The sequence below is a fragment of the Carcharhinus amblyrhynchos genome, chromosome 21 (assembly GCF_965287045.1).
Source record: "Carcharhinus amblyrhynchos chromosome 21, sCarAmb.v2.hapA, whole genome shotgun sequence".
NCBI lineage: Eukaryota > Metazoa > Chordata > Chondrichthyes > Carcharhiniformes > Carcharhinidae > Carcharhinus > Carcharhinus amblyrhynchos.
In genome coordinates, this window is record NC_137344.1 from 47,424,773 (window position 1) to 47,452,485 (window position 27,713).

At 46.1% G+C, this 27,713-nt stretch overlaps 1 protein-coding gene across 4 annotated transcripts in view; it reads right to left on the reverse strand.

The window, feature by feature from the left end:
- Nucleotides 1-27,713, reverse strand: part of tmem94 (transmembrane protein 94) — a 137,611-nt gene that overhangs the window by 19,974 nt on the left and 89,924 nt on the right. For all 4 annotated transcript variants that reach the window (XM_080209105.1, XM_080209107.1, XM_080209104.1 and 1 more), the window contains 4 exons: nucleotides 25,745-25,934; nucleotides 14,596-14,673; nucleotides 11,934-12,019; nucleotides 1,382-1,463 (listed from right to left, as the gene is read on the reverse strand). In XM_080209105.1, the coding sequence (XP_080065231.1) occupies nucleotides 1,382-1,463; nucleotides 11,934-12,019; nucleotides 14,596-14,673; nucleotides 25,745-25,934 (436 nt within the window). The remainder of the gene's footprint in view (nucleotides 1-1,381; nucleotides 1,464-11,933; nucleotides 12,020-14,595; nucleotides 14,674-25,744; nucleotides 25,935-27,713) is intronic.

Below are 27,713 nucleotides of genomic sequence, written 5' to 3' on the forward strand. Positions count from 1 at the left end.
TTGCGACTGCAAGATGATCATTGCAGAGTTGTGTTTAATCATGTCTCTGTTCGATATATGTGTGTGGACGAACAGGAACGCAGAATAGATGAAGCAAGCTGGCAAATTCTTCCTGCAATCAGGCAACTGGGGACAGGAAGGATGGCCCGTCGCTGTCAGGGTGGGCAAAGGGAAGAGTCTGGATGATCATTCAACAGCAGGGTCCCATGAAGACCCAGAAGCTTAAGGCTGGCAGACCCATTCCATAGAGGCATTTGGCACAACCAAGGATGTACTGAAGACTCTGCTCAAACCTACAATAAGCAAAAGACAGCGGTGTAGACTTCGTAACTTGTTAAGAGGTGTGGTGGCTTACTTCTACAGCATTCTTCAGAGTTTAAGGTTTATTTATTTATTAGTGTCACAAGTAGACTTACATTAACCCTGCAATGAAGTTACTATCAAAATCCTCCAGTCGCCACACTCTGGCACCTGTTTGAGTACACTGAGGGAGAATTTAGCGTGGCCAATGCACTTAATCAGGATGTTATTCACTCTGTGGGAGGAAACCAGAGCACCCGGAGGAAACCCACACAGACACAGGGAGAATGTGCAGACTCTGCACAGACAGTGACCCAAGCCAAGAATTGAACCCGGGTCCCTGGTGCTGTGAGGCAGCAGCACTAACCACTGTGCCACCGTGCACAGAGATCTTAGATAGGTACTTGATGATTAGTGCTGATAAGATGGGCCGAAGGGTCTCTTCCTGTGATACAAAACACTCTGACATGTCAATTACACGCTGCAGGGGGTGCATGAATACAATCTTGAGGAATGTTAATGCTGGCTTGTATGTGGAACAAAGCAGTAGCAATTTATTCGCCACAATGCCAACCTGTTTGACAATCTTCTGACAGCTTTCCTTTTGCTAAATAAAAACTTTTATTTATCATTCTTTCCTCCTTTATCTACATGCAATGGTATGGCCACACAACAAGAGGTGGCAATCAGATTCATCATGCCCACCCTGGACAAACAGGGGTATAAAACTGGGTACAACCCAGTACAAATGTAGACCCTGGGGCAGGAAATAATTCTGTGGTCCATTTGGTACACGTGACTCACCCAAGCAAGGTTCCCAGAGCGAAGAAAATTGTTATAATCACAGCTAATTCGCAACCCACTCCCGCCAGCTGAAACTGTTCTTTTCTTTCGGGAACTTGAGTTTGCTTTTGCAGAACTTTTCAAGTGAATCCATAACCCCTGCAAGTTCCGGCACACTGCTCTAGAGGGCGGTAACTGATTACCCTACCATCCTCAGGCTTATCAAGTTACTTAGTTCAACGATTGAGGTGTACAAAATTATGACCAGAGGTCTTGCGCTGTTCAAAGAAAGTCTCACCTTTTTTGGAATGAATACAAAGTTTTTGCCCGTCGCCACCGTCATCACAGAACTATCTGGCGGCTTCCCCAACAGAGCGGCACTGACGACAAAACAAAACTGACAATAAAAGCACAGTTTGGAATGATTACTTTATTGCTCGATTCTTATTTTGAAAAAAGACGTTCAACCTCCAATTTCTAAACACTGCTGCCCGCACGAGAATATGCAGAAATTTTCTGGGCACGCAGCACATTCAGAAATCGAAACACTTTTTATCTTATCTGCTATTTTGTTCTGCATCATGCGCCTTTCACCAACTGAGGGCATCAGACCATCGATGTTCTCAAGCGAAATAGTCAGCAGTAAGAGTGCAAAAGGAGGATGCCGCTCAATGCTCCTTTTGTTCTCTGTCCCATTCCACAAGATAGGAAACTTCCAATACAGAGCAACAACAAACCACTACCCATCCAGAATGATGGCATCTTACCAACTGGCACTGATTGCTAACTGCACATCCATCACCTATTGATCAATTTACTGGTTCTGCGGAATTCCGAACCAGAGCAACTCAGCCATTCTGTAAGGTCTGTTCTTCTATTCAAATAGATTATAGGAACCTAGATAACAGGAGGTGTAGGCCATTCTGCCTTTGGAGGCTGCTCAGTCATTCAAATACATCATAGCTGATCGACCTCAAGCCTATTTTCCTACCTTATCCTGATAAACATTGATATCTTTCATACTAAAAACTCACGTTGATCTCTGACTTGAATACACTCAATACACTGGGCCTTCACAGCCACCTGGAGTAGATTTTTTCCAAAGATTCATGACCTTCTCAGTGAAGTAATTTCTCATTTCATTCTGAGACTGGCATTAGACCCCCAAAGCCCCTGCGCTCAAATCCCGGGGACCTCGCTGCCCCTGCGCTCAAATCCCGGGGACCTCGCTGCCCCTGCGCTCAAATCCCGGGGACCTCGCTGCCCCTGCGCTCAAATCCAGGGGACCTCGCTGCCCCTGCGCTCAAATCCAGGGGACCTCGCTGCCCCTGCGCTCAAATCCAGGGGACCTCGCTGCCCCTGCGCTCAAATCCAGGGGACCTCGCTGCCCCTGCGCTCAAATCCAGGGGACCTCGCTGCCCCTGCGCTCAAATCCAGGGGACCTCGCTGCCCCTGCGCTCAAATCCAGGGGACCTCGCTGCCCCTGCGCTCAAATCCAGGGGACCTCGCTGCCCCTGCGCTCAAATCCAGGGGACCTCGCTGCCCCTGCGCTCAAATCCAGGGGACCTCGCTGCCCCTGCGCTCAAATCCAGGGGACCTCGCTGCCCCTGCGCTCAAATCCAGGGGACCTCGCTGCCCCTGCGCTCAAATCCAGGGGGCCTCGCTACCCCTGCGCTCAAATCCAGGGGACCTCGCTGCCCCTGCGCTCAAATCCAGGGGACCTCGCTGCCTCTGCGCTCAAATCCAGGGGACCTCGCTGCCCCTGCGCTCAAATCCAGGGGACCTCGCTACCCCTGCGCTCAAATCCAGGGGACCTCGCTACCCCTGCGCTCAAATCCTGTGGCTTGGTTTCATCACTTTTAACATCCCTAATTAACAGGATCAGTTTTGAAATTTTCAATTAACCTCGAACCCCAAGAGTTTTTTTGGGGGAGATTTCCAGTAGACTTTGTGAATTGAAGAATTCCCCAACAGCACCAGAACAGAAAATGCTGCAAAGACGCAGGTCTAGCAACATTCATGGAGTTATGGTTTCAGGGCAATGACATTTCATCAGTTTTATTTGGGATGTACGAAATTCTTACAGGGTAGATACTGAAAAGCTGTTATCCCTGGCCAGAGGAGTTAGAATTCTCCATCCGGGAGGCTGTGGGTACCCAGTCACTGAGTGCATTCCAGATGGAGAATGATAGATTATTTTTGGGCACAAAGGGGAGGGTGGGGAAGAGGAGTTGATCAAATTGTCCACTCCAGCTTGTGATGCCCTTAAAGCCAACATTTCACCAGCTGCTTGTATTATTTTTGCTTCTGTTCAATTACTTTTTGGGATTTAGGTAGTTGGACCCCTTAAACCTCTCAGGTCTTCAGAGTTGATTGATTACCTCCACTTAGATCGGAGGATTCTGTTTCAGTCCAAAGCAGATGACTCCAATATGAAGTATTAAAACTGCAACAAGTGAGAAAATGCAACACCCCAGTTACTACCCTGCCATGAGTGCCAAAAAGACTCGTTCTGAGCAGGATTATAGCAACTTACAACAACACAATGGATAAAGATGTTGGCAGAGTTTTTCTGTCGGCCAACAGCCAGATTTAGCTCTGGATTATTCAGTCATTCAGTTCAGTGGAAGGACACCGTCTGGTGCCCGGCTGTGGAGTTTGTGAAGATTCCAGCCTTCTATATGTCTTACATAAATACACATTTCAGACTGCACAACAGCACCAGTCAGTAACTTCAGTTCACGCTAGCCCACCCAGAATTATGGTGGACACACTAAATTACTGAAATATTGAATCAGTACTCTACAAGCCTGATACTTATAAAGGTTTGCACACCAAGGTTATTGGGTTGTTTAAAATATCTGGAGCAATAGTTAACTCTTGCAATCCAAATAAAGAGACATCAGGAAATATTCATAATTTGGGACAGAAGCAGAATTTTTTTTGGGTGAGTGTAGGGACTAGAGACCATTAGTGTCCACCATGCTACAGGCTGCCCTGTGCTACTGGAAGGGCAGTAAAAGTCCAGAGGAGCTTAATCCTGCTGGGAGATATGAACAGGTCACAGGAACTGAACAGAATGCTGCCAAACTGCTGCTGTTAGCTTAATGCTGCTGAGTGGCCAGGGACTCGCAAAAGCCCAGGAGTCATTGTGGCATACAGCTGGGGCCCAGGGAAGCCCAGGAGTAGCAGTGGCCTGGTGTAGCTGGGAGCTCAGGCAGGCCTCAGAGTTGCAGCTGCTCAGTGCAGCTAAGAGCTGGCTTTCAGAGAAGCCCAGGAGTAGTGGCGGCACAACACAACTGAGAGTTGAGGCTCAGGGGAAGCCTAGTGGTGTTCTGCCCAGAGTACCCAGAGAGCTGTGGTCATCTTGCTGCCCTGTAAATCCAGTCTCAGGGGAAGAGATTGAGCAACGAGGAAGCCAAATCAGCCAAAAATCATTGTAGGCCAGTGAGAAAATGTCCCCCTCTTCAAATGATGGAGATTTCCGCCCTAGCACCATCATCAGAGCCAGTTAGTAGCACTAAACTGCCCTGCCAGATCCGATGTTTAACAAAGTGCTCCTCATGCAGGGTAGGCAGATGGGTGACAGACACAGCTCAATGTAGTAGATTCTTGGGAAAGAGTAATGAAAGGAAATACACCCTAATGCATGCTTTTGCCTTTAAGAAGCATTTCTTGGAAAGGTTGGGAACCTTTGAAATTCTCTACTCCAAGGGGGGTTTGGATGTCAGTCATTGAGTATACTCAAGCCAGAGATCAATTAATTTTAGGTACTAATGGAATTATGAGCCATGGGGATAGTACAAGAAGGTGAAGTTGAAGATCAGCCCATGGTTTTACTGAATGGTGAAGAGTTGAAAGGTCTCCTCCAATTTTTCATGCTCCTACACTGAGTCACTGATTTTATCGAAGTGTTTGGTATTCTGATTTAGAATTCACAATGAGGCCACACAGCTAAAACCAATCTTTTCCAAACCTAAAGGCCCACAAAATCAAAACAAGAAGGATAAAAAGAGAAGCGCTGCCAGAGACGATAATATTAAAAGAACAAAGAACAACGCAGCACGGGAAACAGGCCCTTCGGCCCAACGAGCCCGCGCCGCCGCATCACCCTACACCTATTCTACCCTGCATGTCTACGAATGGAACCCTACTCAGTCAGATTCAGGGAAGAAATAGTGTCAATTTGGTAAAAACCGATTAGCCTAAGAGCACATCTTTGGGGTGTGGGAGAAAACCGGAGCGCCCGGAGGAAACCCACGCAACCACAGGGAGAATGCGCAAACTCCCACAGACACAGGCCCAAATCCATGTGTCTGCACAGCCAGCAGTGCTAGTCACTGAGCTGTTGCGGCGCCCGTCTACCGGTCCAGGATCAAGCACACACACCGACATGAAGTACTAGGCCACTCCTGGACTTCCAAGAGCAGCCCACGCACGACCCGCCTTGTGCATGCCCCTCGCTTGACACGAGGTGGACCTCCACCTGTGAAATAAAGACAAAAATATTAATCTTACAGCCTGCCCTTCCGGTGTCTCCCGAGGTTTAACCCTATTTAATAGCCCCTACCATATCTCATTGTTCCTGTGGAGCTGAGTCGAGAGGCAGCGATTTTTGGGCGTGCGAGGAGGCAAAAATAAGGTATAATTTTCTGTTTATTCCGTTTAACTTTTTATTTTTAGTGTTAAGTCGCGAGTTTCGGCGGTTTTTTTTTTAAATTAGTTAGAAACCGGAAGTCGTCACTAGGACGCTTACCGGTAGTTGTAGTTTTTTTTTCTCGTGCCCCTAACACTATAAATTAGTGCAGAGAGGATTCCCGATTCTCTACACTGGTAGAGAATCCCACCCTTCCACCTCCTCTAACCTAATTATAAGTGTGAGGGAAGTTTTTTTTTATATTTTTACTTTTCTGCTGGTAATTGATTCAGGGATGGCAGTTCAGGCTGTAAGCTGCATCTCCTGTGGGATGTATGTAGTGAGGGACTCCCGCAGTGTTTCAGGTGATTTTACTTGTGGGAAGTGTGTTAGATTGCAGTTTCTGGAGGAGCGTGTAAAGGAGCTGGAAGGGGAATTAGAGGAGCTCCGTATAATTCGGGAAGTGGAGCAGGACATAGAAAGGAGTTATAAGGAGATAGTCACTCCTAGGAATAAGTCTTGGGTCACTGCCAGGAAGAGGGGCAAAAAGCAGTTGGGGGGACAATCCCCTGGGGCTGTTCCCCTCCAAAATAGGTTCTCGGTCCTGGAGGCTACAGTTGAGGAGAAATCAACTGGGGATAGCCAAAGGGAGCAGGTCTCTGGGGGTGAGCCTATTGGCAAGCCTCAGGTGGTTAGGGGTAAGAGATTGGGCCTCGTGATTGGGGACTCCACGGTTATGGGGACGGATAGGAGAGTTGGAGGTAAGGGTAGGGACTCTGGGCTGGTGTGTTGCCTACCAGGGGCTGGGGTCCAGGATGTATCGGACAGAGTATTCAGGACTCTTAGGGGAGAGGGAGATCAACCCCAAGTTATAGTTCATGTGGGGACACATGACATAGGGAGATTAAGGGAAGGGGATATTAAGCAAAGATTTATGGAGTTGGGGTGGAAACTCAAGGCGAAGTCAGAAAGAGTAGTTATATCTGGACTCTTGCCTGTGCCACGGGATAGATTAGAGAGGAATAGGGAGAGGGAAAGTTTGAACTCGTGGCTGAGGGGATGGTGCAGGAGGGAGGGGTTCAGGTACTTGAGCAATTGGGGCTCATTCTGGGGAAGGTGGGACCTCTATAAGAGGGATGGTCTACACCTGAACCAGAGGGGAATCAATATCCTGGGGGGTAAATTTGCAAAAGCGATGCAGGAAGGTTTAAACTGATTCGGAGGGGGGGAGGGATAGTGAGGAAAGGGGGTGAAAGTGAGGGGGGCATAGTTGGGGAATGCAAGGCACGGCATAGTGGGGGTGGGGCGGAGCAGGGTTTGAAATGCGTGTACTTTAATGCGAGGAGTATTCGCAATAAAGTGGATGAACTTGCAGCGTGGATCAGTACCTGGGACTTTGATGTTGTGGCCATTTCTGAGACTTGGATAGAGCAGGGTCAGGAATGGATGTTGCAGGTTCCGGGGTACAAATGCTTTAGTCGGAGTAGAGAAGAAGGTAGAAGGGGGGGTGGGGTAGCATTGCTAGTCAAGGACTGTATCACAGTGTCGGAGAGAAAGTTTGATGAGGACTTGTCAGTTGAGGTAGTATGGGCGGAGATTAGAAATAGGAGAGGAGAGGTCACCCTGTTGGGAGTCTTTTATAGACCTCCTAAAAGTTCTAGAGAGGTTGAGGAAAGGATTGCGGAGACAATCCTGGTTAGGAGTGAAAGTAATAGGGTAATTGTTATGGGGGACTTTAACTTTACGAATATTGATTGGAGTTGCTATAGTTCTAGCTCGCTAGAGGGGTCAGTGTTTGTACAAAGCGTGCAGGAAGGTTTTTTGTCTCAGTATGTAGACAGGCCAACTAGAGGTGAGGCTATATTGGATTTGGTGCTGGGAAATGAGCCAGACCAGGTGCTAGACTTGGAAGTTGGTGTGCATTTTGGTGATAGTGACCACAATTCGGTTACGTTCACCTTAGTGATGGGAAGAGATAGGCGTGAACCTCGGGTCAGCAATTTTAGCTGGGGTAAGGGCGATTATGAGGCTATCAGGAGTGAATTAGGAAGCATGGATTGGATTAGGGGATTGCAGGGACTGGGAACATCTGAAATGTGGAATTTTTTCAAGGAGCAGCTACTGCAAGTCCTTGATAGGTATGTCCCTGTCAGGCATGGTGGATTTGGTAGATCTAGGGAACCGTGGTGCACTAAAAGAGTTGAGTCGATGGTTAAAAAGAAAAAGGAGGCTTATGTTCGGATGAGATTGGAGGGCTCAGATAGTGCACTAGAAAGCTTTAGATTGGCTAGGAGGGAGTTGAAGAGTGAGTTGAGAAGGGCTAAAAGAGGACATGAGAAGACTTTGGCTGATAGGATTAAGGAGAATCCTAAGGCGTTCTATAAGTATGTCAAGAACAGAAGGTTGGTCAGGGCAAGATTAGGGCCAGTTACAGACAGCAGGGGGAAGTTGTGTGTGGAACCGGAGGAGATTGGAGAAGTATTGAACCAATATTTCTCTTCGGTGTTCACGCAGGGGGACATGAATATAGCTGAGGAGGACATTGGGTCGCAGGGGTGTAAAATAGAAAGTATTACGGTTGATAAAGAGGATGTGCTGGAAATTCTTGAGGGGCTGAAAATAGATAAGTCCCCTGGTCCGGATGGGATCTACCCTAGGATTCTCTGGGAGGCTAGAGAGGTGATTGCAGAGCCTCTGGCTCAGATCTTCAGGTCGTCATTGGTCTCTGGTGTAGTCCCGGAGGATTGGAGGATAGCGAATGTTGTCCCATTGTTTAAGAAGGGGAACAGAGACTTTGCCGGGAATTATAGACCGGTGAGTCTTACTTCTGTTGTGGGCAAGGTTTTAGAAAAAATTATTAGGGATAGGATTTATAGTTATTTGGAGTGTAATGAATTGATTAGAAATAGTCAGCATGGTTTTGTAGCAGGTAGGTCGTGCCTTACTAACCTTATTGAGTTTTTTGAGAAGGTGACCAAAGAGGTGGATGGGGGTAAGGCAGTTGACGTGGTATACATGGATTTTAGTAAGGCGTTCGATAAGGTTCACCATGGTAGGCTTCTGCAGAAAATGCAGATGTATGGGATTGTGGGTAATCTAGGAAGTTGGATCAGGAATTGGCTATCAGATAGGAGACAGAGGGTGGTGGTGGATGGTAAATATTCATCATGGAGTGCAGTTACGAGTGGTGTGCCTCAGGGATCTGTTTTGGGGCCACTGTTGTTTGTAATTTTTATTAATGATCTGGATGAGGGTATAGTTGGGTGGATTAGTAAATTTGCTGATGACACCAAAGTTGGAGGTGTGGTAGATTGTGAGGAAGGGTGTCATAGTCTGCAGGGAGACTTAGATAGGTTGCAGAGCTGGGCCGAGAGGTGGCGGATGGAATTTAATGCGGAGAAGTGTGAGGTAATTCACTTTGGTAGGAGCAACAGATGTGTCGAGTATAGGGCTAACGGGAGGACTTTGAATAGTGTGGATGAACAGAGGGATCTAGGTGTGTGTGTACATAGATCCCTGAAAGTTGGGAATCAAGTAGATAAGGTTGTCAAGAAGGCGTACGGTGTCTTGGCGTTTATTGGTAGGGGGATTGAATTTAGGAGTCGCAGTGTAATGTTGCAACTGTACACTACTCTAGTGCGGCCGCACTTGGAGTACTGTGTGCAGTTCTGGTCCCCGCATTACAAGAAGGATGTGGAGGCGTTGGAGAGGGTGCAGAGGAGGTTTACTAGGATGTTGCCTGGTATGGTGGGGAGGTCCTATGAGGAGAGACTGAGGGATCTAGGGTTGTTTTCGTTGGGAAGAAGGCGGCTAAGAGGGGATCTTATTGAAACATATAAGATGATTAGGGGTTTAGATAGGGTGGATAGTGATAGCCTTTTTCCTCGGATGGAGAAAGCTAGCACGAGGGGGCATGACTTTAAATTAAGGGGGGGTAGCTACAGGACGGATGTCAGGGGTAGGTTCTTTACCCAGCGGGTGGTGAGGGATTGGAATGCCCTGCCTGCTGCAGTTGTAGATGCGTCTAGTTTGGGGGCGTTTAAGAGATCTCTGGATAGGTTTATGGACGAAAAGGGATTGGTATAGGCTAGTGGGTCATTGTTTTTGTAACTGGTCGGCGCAACATCGTGGGCCGAAGGGCCTGTTCTGCGCTGTAATGTTCTATGTTCTATGTTCTATATCCCTCCATTCTCGTTTCACTCATGTGCCTATCTAACTGCATCTTAAACGAGTCCAACGTTCCTGCCTCCACCACCCTACTCGGTAGCGCGTTCCAGACCCCCACAACTCTCTGCGTAAAGAACCTTCCTCTCACCTCCAAATTATACCTCTCCCCCCTCACCCTTAAATGATGACCTCTCGTGTTCGTACCCAGTCTAGGGAGCAGTCTCTCACTATTAACTCCATCTATTCCCTTCAGTATCTTATATACTTCTATCATGTCCCCTCTCAATCTCCGTCTTTCCAAGGAGAATAGTCCCAGTTTCTTCAATCTCTCCTCGTAACCCAGTCCCCCCATGCCAGGCAACATCCTGGTAAACCTCCTCTGCACCCTTTCCAGAGACTCCACGTCCTTCCGGTAGTAAGGTGACCAGAACTGGACGCAGTACTCCAAATGCGGTCTAACCAACGTTCTGTACAACTGAAGCATTAGACGGCAGCTTTTATACTCTATGCCCCTTCCTATAAAGGCTAACATCCCATAAGCCTTCCTAACAACCTTCTCCACTTGTGACGCAACCTTCATGGATTTGTGAACCTGATTTGTGAATATTACTCAACAGGAAACCACGATATGCATATGGAAGTAAAAATATAAGCAAAGAACAAGGAAATGGGATTCAAGTGCTGCGAATTACCATTTCTACAATAGGTCGCAATTAAATAGTTTTTATAATTCTTTCTTAAAGTGTGGATGGATTTATTGCCCATTCCATGAAAGAATTGCCTTTGAACTGAGTGGCTTGCTAGACCATGTCAGAGGGCAGTTAAGAGTCAATCACATTGCTGTGGGTCCAGAGTCACAAGTAGGCCAGACTGGGTAAGGACAGCAGATTTCCTTCCCTAAAGGACATTAGTAGGTTTTTACAACAATCGACAAGGGTTTCACGGTCATCATTAGATTCTTAATTCTAGATCTTTACTAAATTTAAATTTCACTATCTGCTGTGGTAGGATTTAAACAAGAGTCCCCTGAGTATCATCCCTGGGTCTCTGGATTACTGACAATACCAATGCCTCCCTAAACATTATAGCGGTCACAATAGTTGCATGGTGCCTTGTACCTCAAATTTCAGAGTTTGAACCAGAGTCTGTAAACTAACAGTTTGGAAATTGAACTTTTCTGTTCTAATGTTAGAGGGTCAGGACTGAAGTTATATGCATTTACTGGTCACACTGCATTCCAGGGTGGGAAAGCACCAGTTGAAATTTAGCAGAGGTTTCCAAAATCCTGAAGGGTTTTTCTAAAACGAGGAGACAGTTTCCACAGGGAGGAGGGTTAGTCAGTAATCAGACACACCGATTTAAGGGGATTAGCAAAAATTAGAAGAGACATGATGAGAACTGTTTAATACAGTGAGTTATGATAATCTAATATGCAATGCCCAACATGGTTATGATAGCAAAATCAATAACTTTTTTTAAAAAATTGGGTAAGGAGAAACATTTGCAGGGAGACAGCAGGAACAGGGTGCAGTGGGACAAATTGGATAGTTCTTTCAAAAAAAGCAGACTAGGCCAAATGATCTTCACCTGTGCTCTATCATCCTGACTTACGACTAGAACACAGATTTTCATAGAATCATACACTGCAGAAAAAGCTTTCGGCCCATCGAGTCTGCACCAATACACGAGAACACCTAAACTCCCACCTAATCCCATTTACCAGCACTTGGCCCACAGCCCTGAATGTTATCTTGTGCCAAGTGCTCAACCAGATACATTTTAAAAGTTGTGAAGCAACTCACCTCTACCACCCTCCCAGGCAGCGCATTCTAGACCATTACCACCCTCTGGGTAAAAAAAGCTTTGCCTCGCATTCCCCCCTCAACCTCTGCCCCTCCCCTTGAATTTTAAATTATCTTTTACCAGAATTTATTTTCTTCTACCTCAATCAGCTCAGTTTATCCCCATCAGAAGCAGTCACTTAACCTGCGATCACAGCGAAAACTTGGCAGTTATTTTGTTGATTACTGGCCGATTGCACACTTACCTCAGTAAAGGATAGCAGAAGCAGGACAGCCAGAGAACATCAGTGGTGCTGAGAGGTGGAGGCAGTTGAACCAGACAGGCCAGAAACTGCTCAAACACAGAGAGCCCAGTATTAATGAGGGATCATCATGTTCTCCAACACAGCACTGGTAAGTAATACTTTGCACAGTGATATAACCCAGCAGGCAATATTAGACACACAGTTGAAGCATTACTCTCCCAAATAGACGCTACAATTTCAATCCCAGCCCACAGCTGTATTCTCAGTACTCTTGGATGACTAGGTCAGGAACATTCTCAATGCTTCAATGATAAACATGGTGACACTGGACAATGAAGACTAGAAAAAGGTTTAAGACACAATATGTGTGTGTATGTTAGGTGATGTGGGGATGCTGGTGTTGGACAGGGGTAAATACAATAAGAAGTCTCGCAACAACAGGTTAAATTCCAACAGGTTTATTTGGTAGCAAAAGCCACTCACCTGACGAAGAGGCAGCAAGTACTTTGAAAACTAGTGGCTTTTGCTACCAAGTAAGTCTGTTGGACTTTAACCCGGTGTTGTGAGACTTCTTACTGTGTTAGGTGAGCCAATTTCAGAGTAACTCCCAGGAATGACCCTAAACCAAGAGCAATATAAAAGAACCATGACTTCCAGTCCTGAGTGACTCTTGTTGTAAAATACACACACGGATATCCACCGAGGGCTGGATACTCATCCCCGTAAAAAGTCTGACAACACCAGGTTTTAGTCCAACCTATTTATTTGATAATATACTCGCAAGCTTTCGGGTTAGCCCCTTCGTCAGGTGAATGGAGAGTTCTGGCCTCAGACAGAGCATATAAAGCACAGACAGTTTAGAGATTACTGATTAGAATGCGAATCCTTACACCTAACCTGCTGTTCAAGACCTGAAGTGGCTGATAATGTGAGTGGAAGGAGCACTGATCACAGGTTAAAGAGATGTGTATTGTCTCCAGACAGTACAGTAAGTGAGGTTTTGCAAACCCAGGCAAGTCACGGGGGTTACAGATAGTGCGACATGAACCCAAGATCCCTGTTGAGACCGTCCTCATGTGTGCGGAACTTGGCTATCAGTCTCTGTTCAGCGACTCTGCGCTGTCGTGTGTCGTGAAGGCCGCCTTGGAGAATGCTTACCCGAAGGTCAGAGGCTGAATGCCCGTGACCACTGAAGTGTTCGCCAACAGGAAGGGAACAGTCTTGCCTGGTGACTGTCGAGCGATGTTCATTCATCCGTTGTCGTAGCGTCTGCATGGTCTCCCCAATGTACCATGCTTCGGGACATCCTTTCTTGCAACGTATCAGGTAGACAATGTTGGCCGAGTTGCAAGAGTATTTACCATGTACCTGGTGGACGGTATTCTCACGTGTGATGATGGTATCCATGTCGATGATCCGGCATGTCTTGCAGAGGTTGCTGTGGCAGGGTTGTGTGGTATTGTGGTCACTGTTCTCCTGAAGGCTGGGTAGTTCGCAGCAAACTACCCAGCCTTCAGGAGAACAGTGACCACAATACCACACAACCCTGCCACAGCAACCTCTGCAAGACATGCCGGATCATCGACATGGATACCATCATCACACGTGAGAATACCGTCCACCAGGTACATGGTAAATACTCTTGCAACTCGGCCAACATTGTCTACCTGATACGTTGCAAGAAAGGATGTCCCGAAGCATGGTACATTGGGGAGACCATGCAGACGCTACGACAACGGATGAATGAACATCGCTCGACAGTCACCAGGCAAGACTGTTCCCTTCCTGTTGGCGAACACTTCAGTGGTCACGGGCATTCAGCCTCTGACCTTCGGGTAAGCATTCTCCAAGGCGGCCTTCACGACACACGACAGCGCAGAGTCGCTGAGCAGAGACTGATAGCCAAGTTCCGCACACATGAGGACGGTCTCAACAGGGATCTTGGGTTCATGTCGCACTATCTGTAACCCCCGTGACTTGCCTGGGTTTGCAAAACCTCACTTACTGTACTGTCTGGAGACAATACACATCTCTTTAACCTGTGATCAGTGCTCCTTCCACTCACATTATCAGCCACTTCAGGTCTTGAACAGCAGGTTAGGTGTAAGGATTCGCATTCTAATCAGTAATCTCTAAACAGTCTGTGCTTTATATGCTCTGTCTGAGGCCAGAACTCTCCATTCACCTGACGAAGGGGCTAACCCGAAAGCTTGCGAGTATATTATCAAATAAATAGGTTGGACTAAAACCTGGTGTTGTCAGACTTTTTACTGTGTTTACGCCAGTCCAACGCCGGCATACCCACATCATGACTACTCATCCCCTACAGTGGAGCATCTCACCAACACTTAACAATCGAGGCTCATGTCAAAGATGGATGACCATGTGAGTAAGGTACAAGATAGGGGTTTTTGAATAGTCAGACTCAAGGTGTATGTGAGGAAGAGGCTGAGGGGTAACTGATTAGAAGCGAGTGCGTTCCAGAGTGAAATATAGCACAGTCCACCACAACAACAAACATATAAAGAAATAGCATTTGGATCACCAGGTAGCTAATTTTCCAGCCTTATACGCGAGTGTTACAGGAATTTGGAAGCAGCATTAAGAAGCTAGGAACCATGCTAGGTGAATAAGGAGGGAAAGAACGAACCAATTTTCCCACCTGAATGAAGACTAGAGTAAGTTGACACTGTAATAGGAAGAGGAAGCATTTCCTGATTCCATATGTTGTGTGCCGAGCCTGTGGAAAAATGGGAATGCCATTGGTTAAATTAAACTACAACGAGGCTGTCTCACCTGCAAACCACACAGAAAAATAAGTTACCAACGTACCACGGACCGGGAAAAGGGAGAGGTGGTGAACAACATACGGGGGTGATGAGGGTTCAGTATTGTCCGAAGGGTGAACCATGCCACGGTGAGGTACGATCATCATTGTTGGGGGGTGGGTGAGACAGTGCAGTCCATTCAAAAATTCTGACAGTCATTGAGGACAGATCTTAAGTGACATGTCTCCAGTTCATGACAAAAAGAGAAGACGTAGATTCACTGCAATGCCACTGTCACTTGACTTCCTCACACTGTTGTTCAATGGATCCCAGGAGCCAGCACTAGAAGGTGCAAATGCAGTTTAAATCACAGTCAGGGACAAGCGTGCACACACACACACACAAAGTTGGATGGTCAGGGCACTGGCTGCTCTGTCCCTGGCTGTCATTGCAACTGTGACATTTAGTTCTAATTCTACTCCTGATTAGCGTCCAAGGAGCCTTCTCCGGAAAGGGCAAGGGGCGAGGGCCGCCGCCGCCCCCCCCACACACACGCCAGAAGGGACAAGGGACACCCCCACACGCCGGATGGGACACGGGGCATCCCCACACGCCAGGAGATGTATTACAACGACCTCCACGGCTGAATTTTAGAAAATGAAAGTATTTTATTGGCTGTGAAAAGTTTGGAATATCCCATCATTAATAATTGACACATCATACAATTGCTTCTATTTATTTCTTACAATTCTAAAATTACGACTCGATTGCACGAATGACCCAGTTAAAGACCATGCTTTTCAAGGGCCCTGAGGCAGGTAACCTCACTCCCGGTGGCAAGATGATGTCAAGGGTTAACAAAATCTAATTTGATTTGGTTCACTGGAACATCTTCCTGGAGAAACCTCTGACAAAATAACAAACAACTTTAACCTTGAGAACATTAATCAGCTAAAATACCTCTGTGGACATTTAGACAGCAGGGTGTCTCTCAGGGATCCTGTTACCAAACATCAGTGAGATCACCACCAGGGATGGCACCACTTCAACAACAGGTCATGCGTTAGACAGAAAGTAGCAGCTTCCTGCCTCATATTGATCATGGCAACGTGATTCTCAGGCCTCAAGTGTGTACACTTTCAGTCTAGTCAGCACACACGTCAAACAAATGATTGGTGCGGCTGCACGTATTGTTTTGTGCATGAACTTGGCCGTTGCTATGGTATCGATCCATATAGGCAAGAGGCCACGGGTTTGTTGGTTGATGTGTGTGGAATTTGGTGACGCACTAACAATTATTGTCAGTACACTTCGACTAGGGAGAAGACTGATTCTTACTCTTCCTGATCACCACCTGGGACCCTTGTTGAAAAGTTCACCATGTCAGAGGAAGACAAGGTTGGGCTTGGTTGTGATGCCTATCATGGTTGGATAACACATTTCCTGTTTTCCTTTCAACTTTAACGTTGTACAAAACAAACTGCCCAAGTTAACTCCTAAAACTACAACTGTTATTTAAACTGATTATGTGCACCTGCTACCCTTGTCCCTTGAGGTGGTAATGACCATGGGTTTGGAAGGTGCTGTTGAAGGAGCTTTGATGAGTTGCTGCAAAGCACCATTTGGAGGATACGCACTGCTGTCACTGTGTCGGCGTTGGAGGAACGAAATGTTGGAAGTAGTGGATGGGGTGCCTTGACAAACGTGATCCACATAGCAACACTGATAGAGATTCTATGTGAGCTGCACCTTGTCCACATGCACACATACAATTTGGTATTTCAGCAGCAGCTACGCAAGTACATCTGAGGTGAATGGTCACTGTAATGACTGCCTTCACATTGTGTTCGGCTCATTGACCAGAAAAATTAGCCATCTTTGTAAGATCATCTTCATGCTTCAAATGGAAGCCTTCCCTACACCCTGCAGAAGTGCAGCTACTTTCAAATTAGCTTGTGGGAAACTAGCAGCCCACTTGATTGGCACCCCATCCACCACTTTCAACATTCACTTCCTTCACCGCCGACACAGTGACAGCAATGCATACTCTTCAAATAGTGCTTTGCAGCAACTCATCAAGGCTCCTACAACAGCACCTTCCAAACCCATGATCACTACTACCTCAAGGGGCAATAAGACCATAAGAAATAGGAGGAGTAGGCCATCTAGCCCTTCGAGCCTGCCCCGCCATTCAATAAGATCATGGCTGATCTGAAGTGAATCAGTTCCACTTTCCTGCTTTCTCCCCATAACCCTTAATTCCCTTGTCTATCAGAAACCTATCTACCCGTGACTTAAATATATTCAACGAGGTAGCCTCCACCACTTCAACGGGCAGAGAATTCCAGAGATTCACCATCCTTTGAGTGAAGAAGTTCCTCCTCAACTCCGTTCTAAACTGCCCCCCCTTATCTTGAGGCTGTGCCCCCTAGTCCCACTGTCCTTTTTGAGCAGGAAGAGTCTCTCCACCTCTATCCTATCCATCCCATTCATCATCTTATACATCTCTATAAGATCCCCCCCTCAGTCTTCTAAGCGCTAACGAGTACAGGCCCAGTCTATTCAATCTCTCCTCATAGGCTAACCCCCTCATCTCCAGTATCAGCCTGGTGAACCTTCTCTGCACTCCAAGGCCAATATATCCTTTCGCAAATACGGGGACCAAAACTGCACACAGTACTCCAGCTGCAGCCTCACCAGTGCCCTATACAGTTGCAGCAAGACGTCCCTGCTTTTATATTCTATCCCCCTCGCTATAAAGGCCAACGTTCCATTTGCCTTCTTGACAAGGGTAGCAGACGTACATGAACACCATCTGGAAGTCCCCCTCCATGTCACGCACCATCCTGATTTGGAAATATATTGCTGTACCTTCAATGTCACTGGGTCAAAGTCCTGAAGTTCTCTCCCTGACAGCACTGTGGATGTTCCTACACCATATGGACGCAGTGGTTCAAGAAGGCAGCTCACCACCAGTTTCACAGGAGGAATTAATGTGGGCCCAGCCAACAATACTCACATTGCATGTTATGTGTGCAAGCACTTCCAAAGCTACTGAGACACAATGTACTGCTCTTCAGATAGGAGCAGACACCACACCTTGTCATTAGCTGGTTTAGACGTGATGTGCAGTAATAAATCAGATCATCCTTTAACTTCCAAATGATTGAAACATTGAACTATCTTGTGGGGCAATGGCATGTGTAGATTTTATTTGATGATTGATTCACCAATGTGAATAATCTAGTTTTTCTCTTAACTCCATGTCGGCAATGCACCCCTACTTCACATCATTTCAAAGAGACTCCTGAACTGAAACTTTTAAATCACACCAACTCTAAGGGATGATTAGCAAGTGAATTAGGACTATTCCATAGAACAGTGTTAAAGAGATGCCTGGGAAGCCAGGTTTGGAACAGCTGGAACACCCCTGAAGACGCTAATAATTTAACATGCAACTAGCCACTCGGTTATTGGGTAACATATAGCTCTAGCCGTGTGAAAGATGCTACCACAAAGGAGTATTTGAGCGAAGTAGAATAATGGTTCTCAGAGGAAGCTAGATAAGCACAAGGAGAGCAACATAGGGAGGTAATACTGAAACGTTTTAAAGTTTATTTATTAGTGTCACAAGTAGGGTTACATCAACACCGCAATGAAGTTATTGTGAAAATCCTCAACGCTACACTGTGGCATTTGTTAGAGTACACTGAAGGAGAATTTAGCATGGCCAACGCATCCTAACCAGCGTGTCTTTCAGACTGTGGGAGGAAACTGGAGTACATGGGGAAAACCCACGCAGACATGGGGAGAACATGCAGACTCCGCACAGACAGTGACCCAAGCCGGGAATTGAACCCATCCACTACCTTCAACGTTCTCTTCCTCCACCACCGACACACAGTGACAGCAGTGCGCACCCTCGCATTGCGGAAACTCACCAAGGCTCCTTCAACAGAATCTTCCAAACCCCTAGCGCTGTGAGGCAGCAGTGCTAACCACTGTCACTGCGCCGGGTTAGATGAAGTATTTTGTGCATTGGAAGTGGGTATCGTTGACTGGGTCAGTATTTATTGCTCATCTCCAATTACCCTTGGAGTGACTTGCTAGGCCACTTCAGAGGGTAATTAAGAGTCAACCACATTGCTGTGGCTCTGGAGTCACATGTAGGCCAGACTGGGTAAAGATGGCAGATTCCCTTCCCTAAAGAACAGCGGTGAACCAGATAGGCATTTACGACAGTTGACAATAGTTTCATGGTCAGTACTTAGATTTTTAATTCCAGATTTTTTAAACTGAATCCCATGACAAGATTCAAACCCAGGTTTGAAGAATAAAAAATGAGGAGGAACTTCTTCACTCAAAGGGTGGTGAATCTCTGGAATTCTCTGCCCGTTGAAGTGGTGGAGGCGGCCTCGCTAAATATTTTTAAGATGCAGGTTGATGGGTTTTTGATAGGAGAGGGGATTAAGGGTTATGGGGAGAGGGCGGGAAAGTGGAACTGAGCAGCGACAGATCAGCCATGATCTTATTGAATGGCGGGGCAGGCTCGAAGGGCTGGATGGCCTACTCCTGCTCCTATTTCTTATGTTCTTATGTTCCCAGATCATTAACCTGAGTCAATGCCACTACACCGTTTCCCCTCATTTCACACGAGATTGTAAAATTTTGGTTAAAAGTTTCTTTAGAGTGCTGATTTTATTCCCAGTTTTCTGGTTCATGCACTTTACATAGAATATTCTGTCCTTGTAGATTTATCTTGAAATACAAAACTACAATTATTTATCTGGTGACAGACATCTTATATTTCCATGTGCATCTGTTTCAGAGAATATAGTGTTACAACCCTTCTAATGTTCAAAACACATTGCATTGCAGCAGACACATGCCTTTCACAAGTGGATTAACAGCTTAACAAGAATTGCTCAGTTCATTTTCATTTAATCAGTCTTTTTTAAAACTGAGACACATTCTCAAAAAAAACAGTTTAAAGAGTAAGGAAATCCAAAAGAGACTTCGCAACCAATAAATTACATCTGAAGAGTACAGACACTGCTACATAAACAAACACAGCAGTAAATTTAATTATAAATCGGAGCAGGAGGCCATTCAGCCTCTAGGGCCTGCTCTGCCATTTAGTTAGATCATTACTGATCTACAGCCCAGCTGTGTTTCCTGACTTTATTCTATATCCTTACCTAATAAAAATTTATCAATCTCAGTCCTGAAAGCTCAAATTCTTCCCCAGCATCCACAGTCTTGTCTCCTTTCCTCCTCCTCGCCCCTCCCCCCCTCCCCTTTTCTTGCTTCTCTCACCAGAGGGATCAGTTTCTCTACTGAAGTTATTTGTTATTCACTTATTTTTAACCATTGAACCATAGAACATTACAGCTCAGAAACAGGCCTTTTGGCCCTTCTTGTCTGTGCCAAACCATTTTTCTGCCTAAACCCACTGACCTGCACTTGGACCATATCCCTCCACATCCCTCTCAGCCATGTACCTGTCCAAGTTTTTCTTACATTTTAAAAATGAGCCCGCATTTAGTACTTCATTTGGCAGCTCATTCCACACTCCCACCACTCTCTGCGTGAAGAAGCCCCCCCCCCCTTAATATTCCCTTTAAACTTTTCCCCCTTCACCCATAACCCACGTCCTCTAGTTTTTTCTCCCCTAGCCTCAGTGGAAAAAGCCTGCTTGCATTCACTCTATCGATACCCATCAAAATCTTATACACCTCTATCAAATCTCCCCCTCATTCTTCTACGCTCCAGGGAATAAAGTCCTAACCTATTCAACCTTTCTCTGTAACTCAGTTTCTCAAGTCCCAGCAACATCCTTGTGAACCTTCTCTGCACTCTTTCAACCTTATTAATATCCTTCCTGTAATAAGGTGACCAAAACTGCAACAATACTCTAAATTCGGCCTCACCAATGTCTTATACAACCTCACCACAACATTCCAACTCTTATGCTCAATACTTTAATTTATAAAGGCCAACATTCCAAAAACACTCTTTACGACCCTATCTACCTGTGACGCCACTTTTAGGGAATTATGCATCTGTACTCCCAGATCCCTCTGTTCTACTACACTCTTCAATGTCCTACCATTTACCTTGTATGTTCTACCTTGGTTTGTCCTTCCAAAGTGCAATACCTCACACTTGTCTGCATTAAACTCCATTTGCCATTTTTCAGCCCATTTTTCTAGCTGGTCCAAATCCCTCTGCAAGCTTTGAAAACCTTCCTCACTGTCCAGTACTCCTCCAATCTTTGTGTCATCAGCAAATTTGTTGATCCAATTTACCATATTATCATCCAGATCATTGATATAGATGACAAACAACAATGGATCCAGCACTGATCTCTATGGCACACCACTAGTCACAGGCCTTCACTCAGTGAAGGAATCCTCCATTACCACTCACTGGCTTCTTCCATTGAGCCAATGTCTAATCCAATTTACTACCTCTCCATGTATACCTAGCGACTGAACCATCCTAACTAACCGCCCATGCGGGACCTTGTCAAAGGCCTTACTGAAGTCCACATAGACAACATCCACTGCCTTAATCACTTCAATCAGATTGCCCTCAGCCTTATATTTCTGAGGAAGCACAAGCAATGTTTACAACTGACAAGTCTTTAATAGAGAAAATCTAAAGCCGTGTCGCGCAATGTTGGTCTCAGGGATCAGATGATCTACTACGGGACTGCTTACAGTCAGTATTTAAAAACTCTGCGACCAGCCTGAACGAGTACACCACTACAGTAGCTGACTTCATTAGTAAGTGTGTAGAAGACTGTGTGCCAAAGAAGCAAATCCTTGTATTTCCCAACCGGAAACCATGAATGAACAGGGATATCCACTGCTTGCTGAAGTTTAGGTTTTAGGTGTTCAAGTCAGGCAACCCTTTACAAGAAAGCCAGATACGATCTAAGGAGATCCATCAAAGATGCCAAAGGACAGTACTGGACCAAGCTACAGTCCCAGGCTAGCCACACCGACCCGCACTGACTATGACAAGGTCTGCAAGACATAACAGGCTACAAGATGAAGGCATGTAAAATCGCCGGCTCCAATGTACCCCTCTCTAATGGGGTCAATGTATTCTATGCCCGTTTTGAGCAAGAGGTCAGCGAGAGCACACCCTCCACCTTGGAAGAACCTGTATCTGAGGTCACCATTGCAAATGTCACAACAGCCTTCTCAAAAGGTCAACCTATGGAAATCAACTGGCCTGGGTGGGGTAAACACAGTAAGAAGTCTCGCAACATCAGGTTTATTTGGTAGCAAACACCACTAGCTTTCAGGGCTTTTCCCCTTCGTCAGGTGAGTGGGGGGTTCTGATCACGAACAGAGCAGATAAAGGCACACACAGAGTACTGATGCGAGTCTTTACAGTTATTCAAGTCTTAAAGGTGCAGACAATGTGACTGGAGATAGCATTAAGCACAGGTTAAAGAGATGTGTATTGTCTCCAGACAGAACAGCAAGTGAGATGTTGCAAGCCCAGTCAAGTCATAGCGGTTACAAATAGTGTGACATGAAGCCAAGATCCCAGTTGAGGCCACCCTCATGTGTGCGGAACTTGGCTATCAGTTTCTGCTCAGCAACTCTGCGCTGTTGTATGTCATGAAGTCCGCCCTGGAGAACATTTACCCAAAGATCAGAGGCCGAATACCCGTGACCACTGAAATATTCGCCAACAGGAAGAGAACAGTCTTGCCTAGTGATGGTCGCGTGATGTTCATACATTTGTTGCCGTAGCATCTGCATGGTCTCCCCAATGTACCATGCCTCAGGACGCCCTTTCCTGCAGCTTATTAGGTTGACAACGTTGGCCGAGTTGCAAGAGTACGTGCCATGTACCTGGTGGATGGTGTTTTCACGTGAGATGAAGGCATCCGTGTCGATGATCCGGCATGTCTCACAGAGGTTGCTGTGGCAGGGTTGTGTGGTGTTGTGGTCACTGTTCTCCTGAAGGCTGGGTCGTTTGCTGCGGACAATGATCTGTTTGAGGTTGTGCGGTTGTTTGAAGTAAACTACCCAGCCTTCAGGAGAACAGTGACCACAACACCATACAACCCTGCCACAGCAACCTCTGCAAGACATGCCGGATCATCAACATGGGTGCCATCATCTCACGTGAGAATACCATCCACCAGGTACACGGCACACACTCTTGCAACTTGGCTAATGTTGTCTACCTGTTACGCTGCAGGAAAGGATGTCCCAAGGCATGGTACACTGGAGAGACCATGCAGACGCTATGACAACGGATGAATGAACAGCGCTCGACAAACAACAGGCAAGACTGTTCTCTTCCTGTTGGCGAACACTTCAGCGGTCATGGGCATTCGACCTCTGATCTTCGGGTAAACGTTCTCCAAGGCAGCCTTCACGACATACAACAGCGGAGTCGCTGAGCAGAAACTGATAGCCAAGTTCTGCACACGAGGACGGCCTCAACAGGGATCTTGGCTTCATGTCACACTATCTGTAACCCCCGTGAGTTGCCTGGGCTTGCAACATCTCACTTACTGTCCTGTCTGAAGGCAATACACATCTCTTTAACCTGTGCTTAATGCTATCTCCAATCACATTGCCTGCACCTTTAAGACATGAATAGCTGTAAAGACTCGCATTCTAATCAGTATTCTGTAAACTGAGTGTGTGCCTTTATATGCACTGTTTGTGATCAGAACTCCCTACTCTCCTGACGAAGGGGAAAAGCCCCGAAAGCTAGCAGCATTTGCTACCAAATAAACCTGTTGGACTCTAACCTGGTGTTGTGAGGCTTCTTACTGTGCTTACCCTAGTCCAACACTGGCATCTCCACATCACTGGATGGGGTACCCAGACAAGCACTCAGGGGTATTCACAGACATCTTCAACCTTTCTTTACAACAATCTGAGGTCCTTATCTGTTTCAAGAAGATGACCATCATCCCAGTATCAAAGAAAAGCCAAGCAGCATGCCTTAATGACTATCATCTGGTGGCTCTGATATCCATCACTATGAAGTGCTTCAAAAGGCTAGTCATGGAACGAATCAATTCCAGCCTCCCAGACCACCTGGATCCACTAATGTCGCAACAGGTCTACAGCAGATGACATCTCCCTGGCCCTGCATTCAACACTGGACGACCTAGACAACAAAGACACCTATGTCAGAGTTCTATTTATTGACGGCAGCTCAGCCTTCAACACCATTACTCCTACAAAACCAACCTCCAAACTCCGTGGCCTGGGCCTTGGCTCCTCCTCTGCAACTGGATCTTGAACTTCCTAACCCACAGACCACAATCAGTAAGGATAGGCAACAACACCTCCTCCATGATCATCCTCAACACCGGTGCCCCACAAGGCTGTGTTCTCAGCAACCTACTATACTTCTCACACACCAATAACTGTGGCCAAATTCCCCTCCAACACAATTTTCAAGTTTGCTGATGACTCCACTATACTGGGTCGGATCTCAAACAACGATGAGAGAAAGTACAGAATGAGATAGAGACTCTGGTAAACCGGTGCAATGGCAATAATCTTTCTCTCAATGTCAACAAAACAAAGGAGATTGTCATCAACTACAAGGAGTGTATGGAGAACGTGCCCGTCTACATCAACTGAGACGAAGTAGAAATAGTAAAAAGCTTCAAGTTTTTGGGTGTCCAGATGACCAACAACCTGCCCTGCCCACCCAAGCTGCCAATATGATTAAGAAAGCCCACTCATCCCTCTACTTTCTCAGTAGACTAAGGAAATTTGGCAAATCAGCTACAACTCTCACCAACTTTCACAGATGCAGCATAGAAAGCATTCTTTCTGGTTGTATCACAGCTTGGTATGGCTCCTGCTTTACCCAAGACTGCAAGAAACTACAAAAGGTTGTGAACATAGCCCAATCTATCACACAAAGTAGCCTCCCATCCATTGGCTGTCTCTACACTCACCACTGCCTCTACACTCACCACTGCCTCTACACTCACCACTGCCTCTACACTCACCACTGCCTCTACACTCACCACTGCCTCTACACTCACCACTGCCTCTACACTCACCACTGCCTCTACACTCACCACTGCCTCTACACTCACCACTGCCTCTACACTCACCACTGCCTCTACACTCACCACTGCCTCTACACTCACCACTGCCTCTACACTCACCACTGCCTCTACACTCACCACTGCCTCTACACTCACCACTGCCTCTACACTCACCACTGCCTCTACACTCACCACTGCCTCTACACTCACCACTGCCTCTACACTCACCACTGCCTCTACACTCACCACTGCCTCTACACTCACCACTGCCTCTACACTCACCACTGCCTCTACACTCACCACTGCCTCTACACTCACCACTGCCTCTACACTCACCACTGCCTCTACACTCACCACTGCCTCTACACTCACCACTGCCTCAGCAAAGCAGTCAGCATAATTAAGGACTCCACGCACCCCGGACATTCACTCTTCCGCCTTCTTCCATCAGGAAAAAGATACAAAAGTCTGGGGTCACGTACCAACCAACTCGAGAACAGCTTCTTCCCTGCTGCTGTCAGACTTGTGAATGGACCTACCTTGCATTAAGCTGGTCTTTCTCTACACCCTAGCTACATTCTGCACTCTCTCCTTTCCTTCTCTATGAAGGGTACGCTTTGTCTGTATAGCACTCAAGAAACAATACTTTTCACTTTATGCTAATACGTATGACAATAATAAATCAAATCAAAAAGCCAGTGCCAAACGAAATGGAGCTGGGAAAGATGAACTGATGTGTAGGACAAGGAGTAGCTGGTCACATCAGTGCCAGTACAAGGAACCCCAAAGAATGAAATAGAATTTACTCATCTTCGACCTTTTAAATGATCCAGTCTGTTTCTGTTCTAGCATCTCAACTCAATCAAAGGGTTTGCCTCTCAGATAATTAAACACGTGATGGCAACCCAATCTCGGACAGATAGCAGATTAGTCGCAGACGATAATTTTGCCATGCGTGCATGCACACAAACACATACACACACACTTACCTGTTCAATGAGTTTGATGATGGTGATGCTCTCCTCCTGGTGAAAGGAAATGGAACAGGGCAGGCTATTCAACAGGCCAGATAACTGCAGAGGTGTAAGTTCCTCAGAATCAAATGAAACATTGGCACTGGTGGCATAGCCAAAAGTCTCCCAGGAACATCGAGACGGGTAGAGTGGATCCAGTGCAACACTATTAACAAAAACTGCAGTTAAGGAATCACAAACCAGCAAACACTAATTAATATATTATATAGAAAAAATGATTGTCAAATTTACAGTGTGTTTGCAACGTGGGAACTCAGCACCACCTACTTCAGGCACAAGAATGACCAAAGTCGTGGGATAGTAACCCTTTCCTTAGTTTTCTCCCCTTACCCCATGGTTGCCAACAGACTGCCCTAATCCGGAAGGCTGCAACAAAGACAGAATGTATAACCATGTTGGGAATTTCTCATTCCGCAGTTTGAAAATCATTCAGTCTGCTTACTCCCTCCGCTGCGATTGGTATCTTCATAATTGCTTTCTCCCCCTCACAGCCTTATTAAAATGTTTGTTTCCTGGTGGTCGATAAGTAGCAATTGTAGGGAATTCAACTCAACTTTAATTTGATAGGGTGATACTTCAGCACTTGCAAAGCTTAGTTTGTGAACAATAGTTTACAGACCCCACTATAAAGTACATTACCTGCCCTGTCCTGGGAAGAAGGTGTCACTTGATGTTACACAAGGTCTGTTCCTTCCCTCCTGGTGTGTCACCTCTCACCACACTAAACAGCCTGAGTCCTCACCTTTCTTACACCAAAAAGGAGAGCTACACGCCTTGCCCAATCAGTGCTCATCACACTTATTCATTTTTATTTCAATCACAAAGGGGTGCACACATCCCTGCAATGAGTAGATTAAGTGCATATTTCACTGCCACTTCTATCTGCACCATAGAAAGCATTCTTTCTGGTTGTATCACAGCTTGGTATGGCTCCTGCTCTGTCCAAGACCGTGAGGAATTACAAAAGGTCAAGAATGGAGCGCAATCCATTACGTAAACCAGCCTCCCAACCATCGACACTGTCTGCAATTCCTGCTGTCTCGGCAAAGCAGCCAGCATAATTAAGGACCACACACACACCCAAGACATTCTTTCTTCCACCTTCTTCCATCGGGAAAAAGGTACAAAAGTCTGAGGTCACGTACCAACCGACTTGAGAACAGCTTCTCCCCTGCTGCCATTACACTTTTGAATGGACTTAACTTGCATTAAGTTGATCTTTCTCTACACCCTCGCTACGACTGTAACACAACATTCTGCACTCTCTCCTTTCCCTCTCTATGAGCAGTATGTTTTGTCTGTATAACGTTCAAGAAACAATACTTTCCACTGTACATGTGACAATAATAAATCAAATCAAAACCAAATCTCTGAGGAGGTTCTGCGCTTCCCTTTGACGGGACTTCCTTTTGTCTACCTCTGTTTAATTCAGAGGAGTCATCACATTGGACTCAAAATGTTAACTCTGTTTCTTTCTCCACAGATGCTGCCAGACCCGCTGGGGTTTTCTCAACACTTTGTTTTTATTTCCGATTCTAGATTATATTATAGGTGCCTACTGATTGCTCCGCATTTCGGTTCCCAGTTATTTTTACTTGATGCATTTTTGTTGCTGGGCTGCTTGTATCTAAATGGGTTGCTAAAACTAACACAATTACCACTGGACGGGTAAACTAAATTTGAGGGAAGAGTGTTAATGAGTCTCTGTCTCCTATTTTCCATTATGCATGTATTTCTTTATCTGTTTTGCAAGTTTCCATAACACTGCCAAGCACCTTTCCATGCAACAACCCAGGATTGTGTTATTCAGCCACCTTGAACTAATCAGTGACTTTGATCAGAACCTGTGTGGTTGGTCTGATCTGCAACTGTGGACTTCACCCTGCTGATCATTTAGTCACTGTCCAACTTCCTCAAACAATTC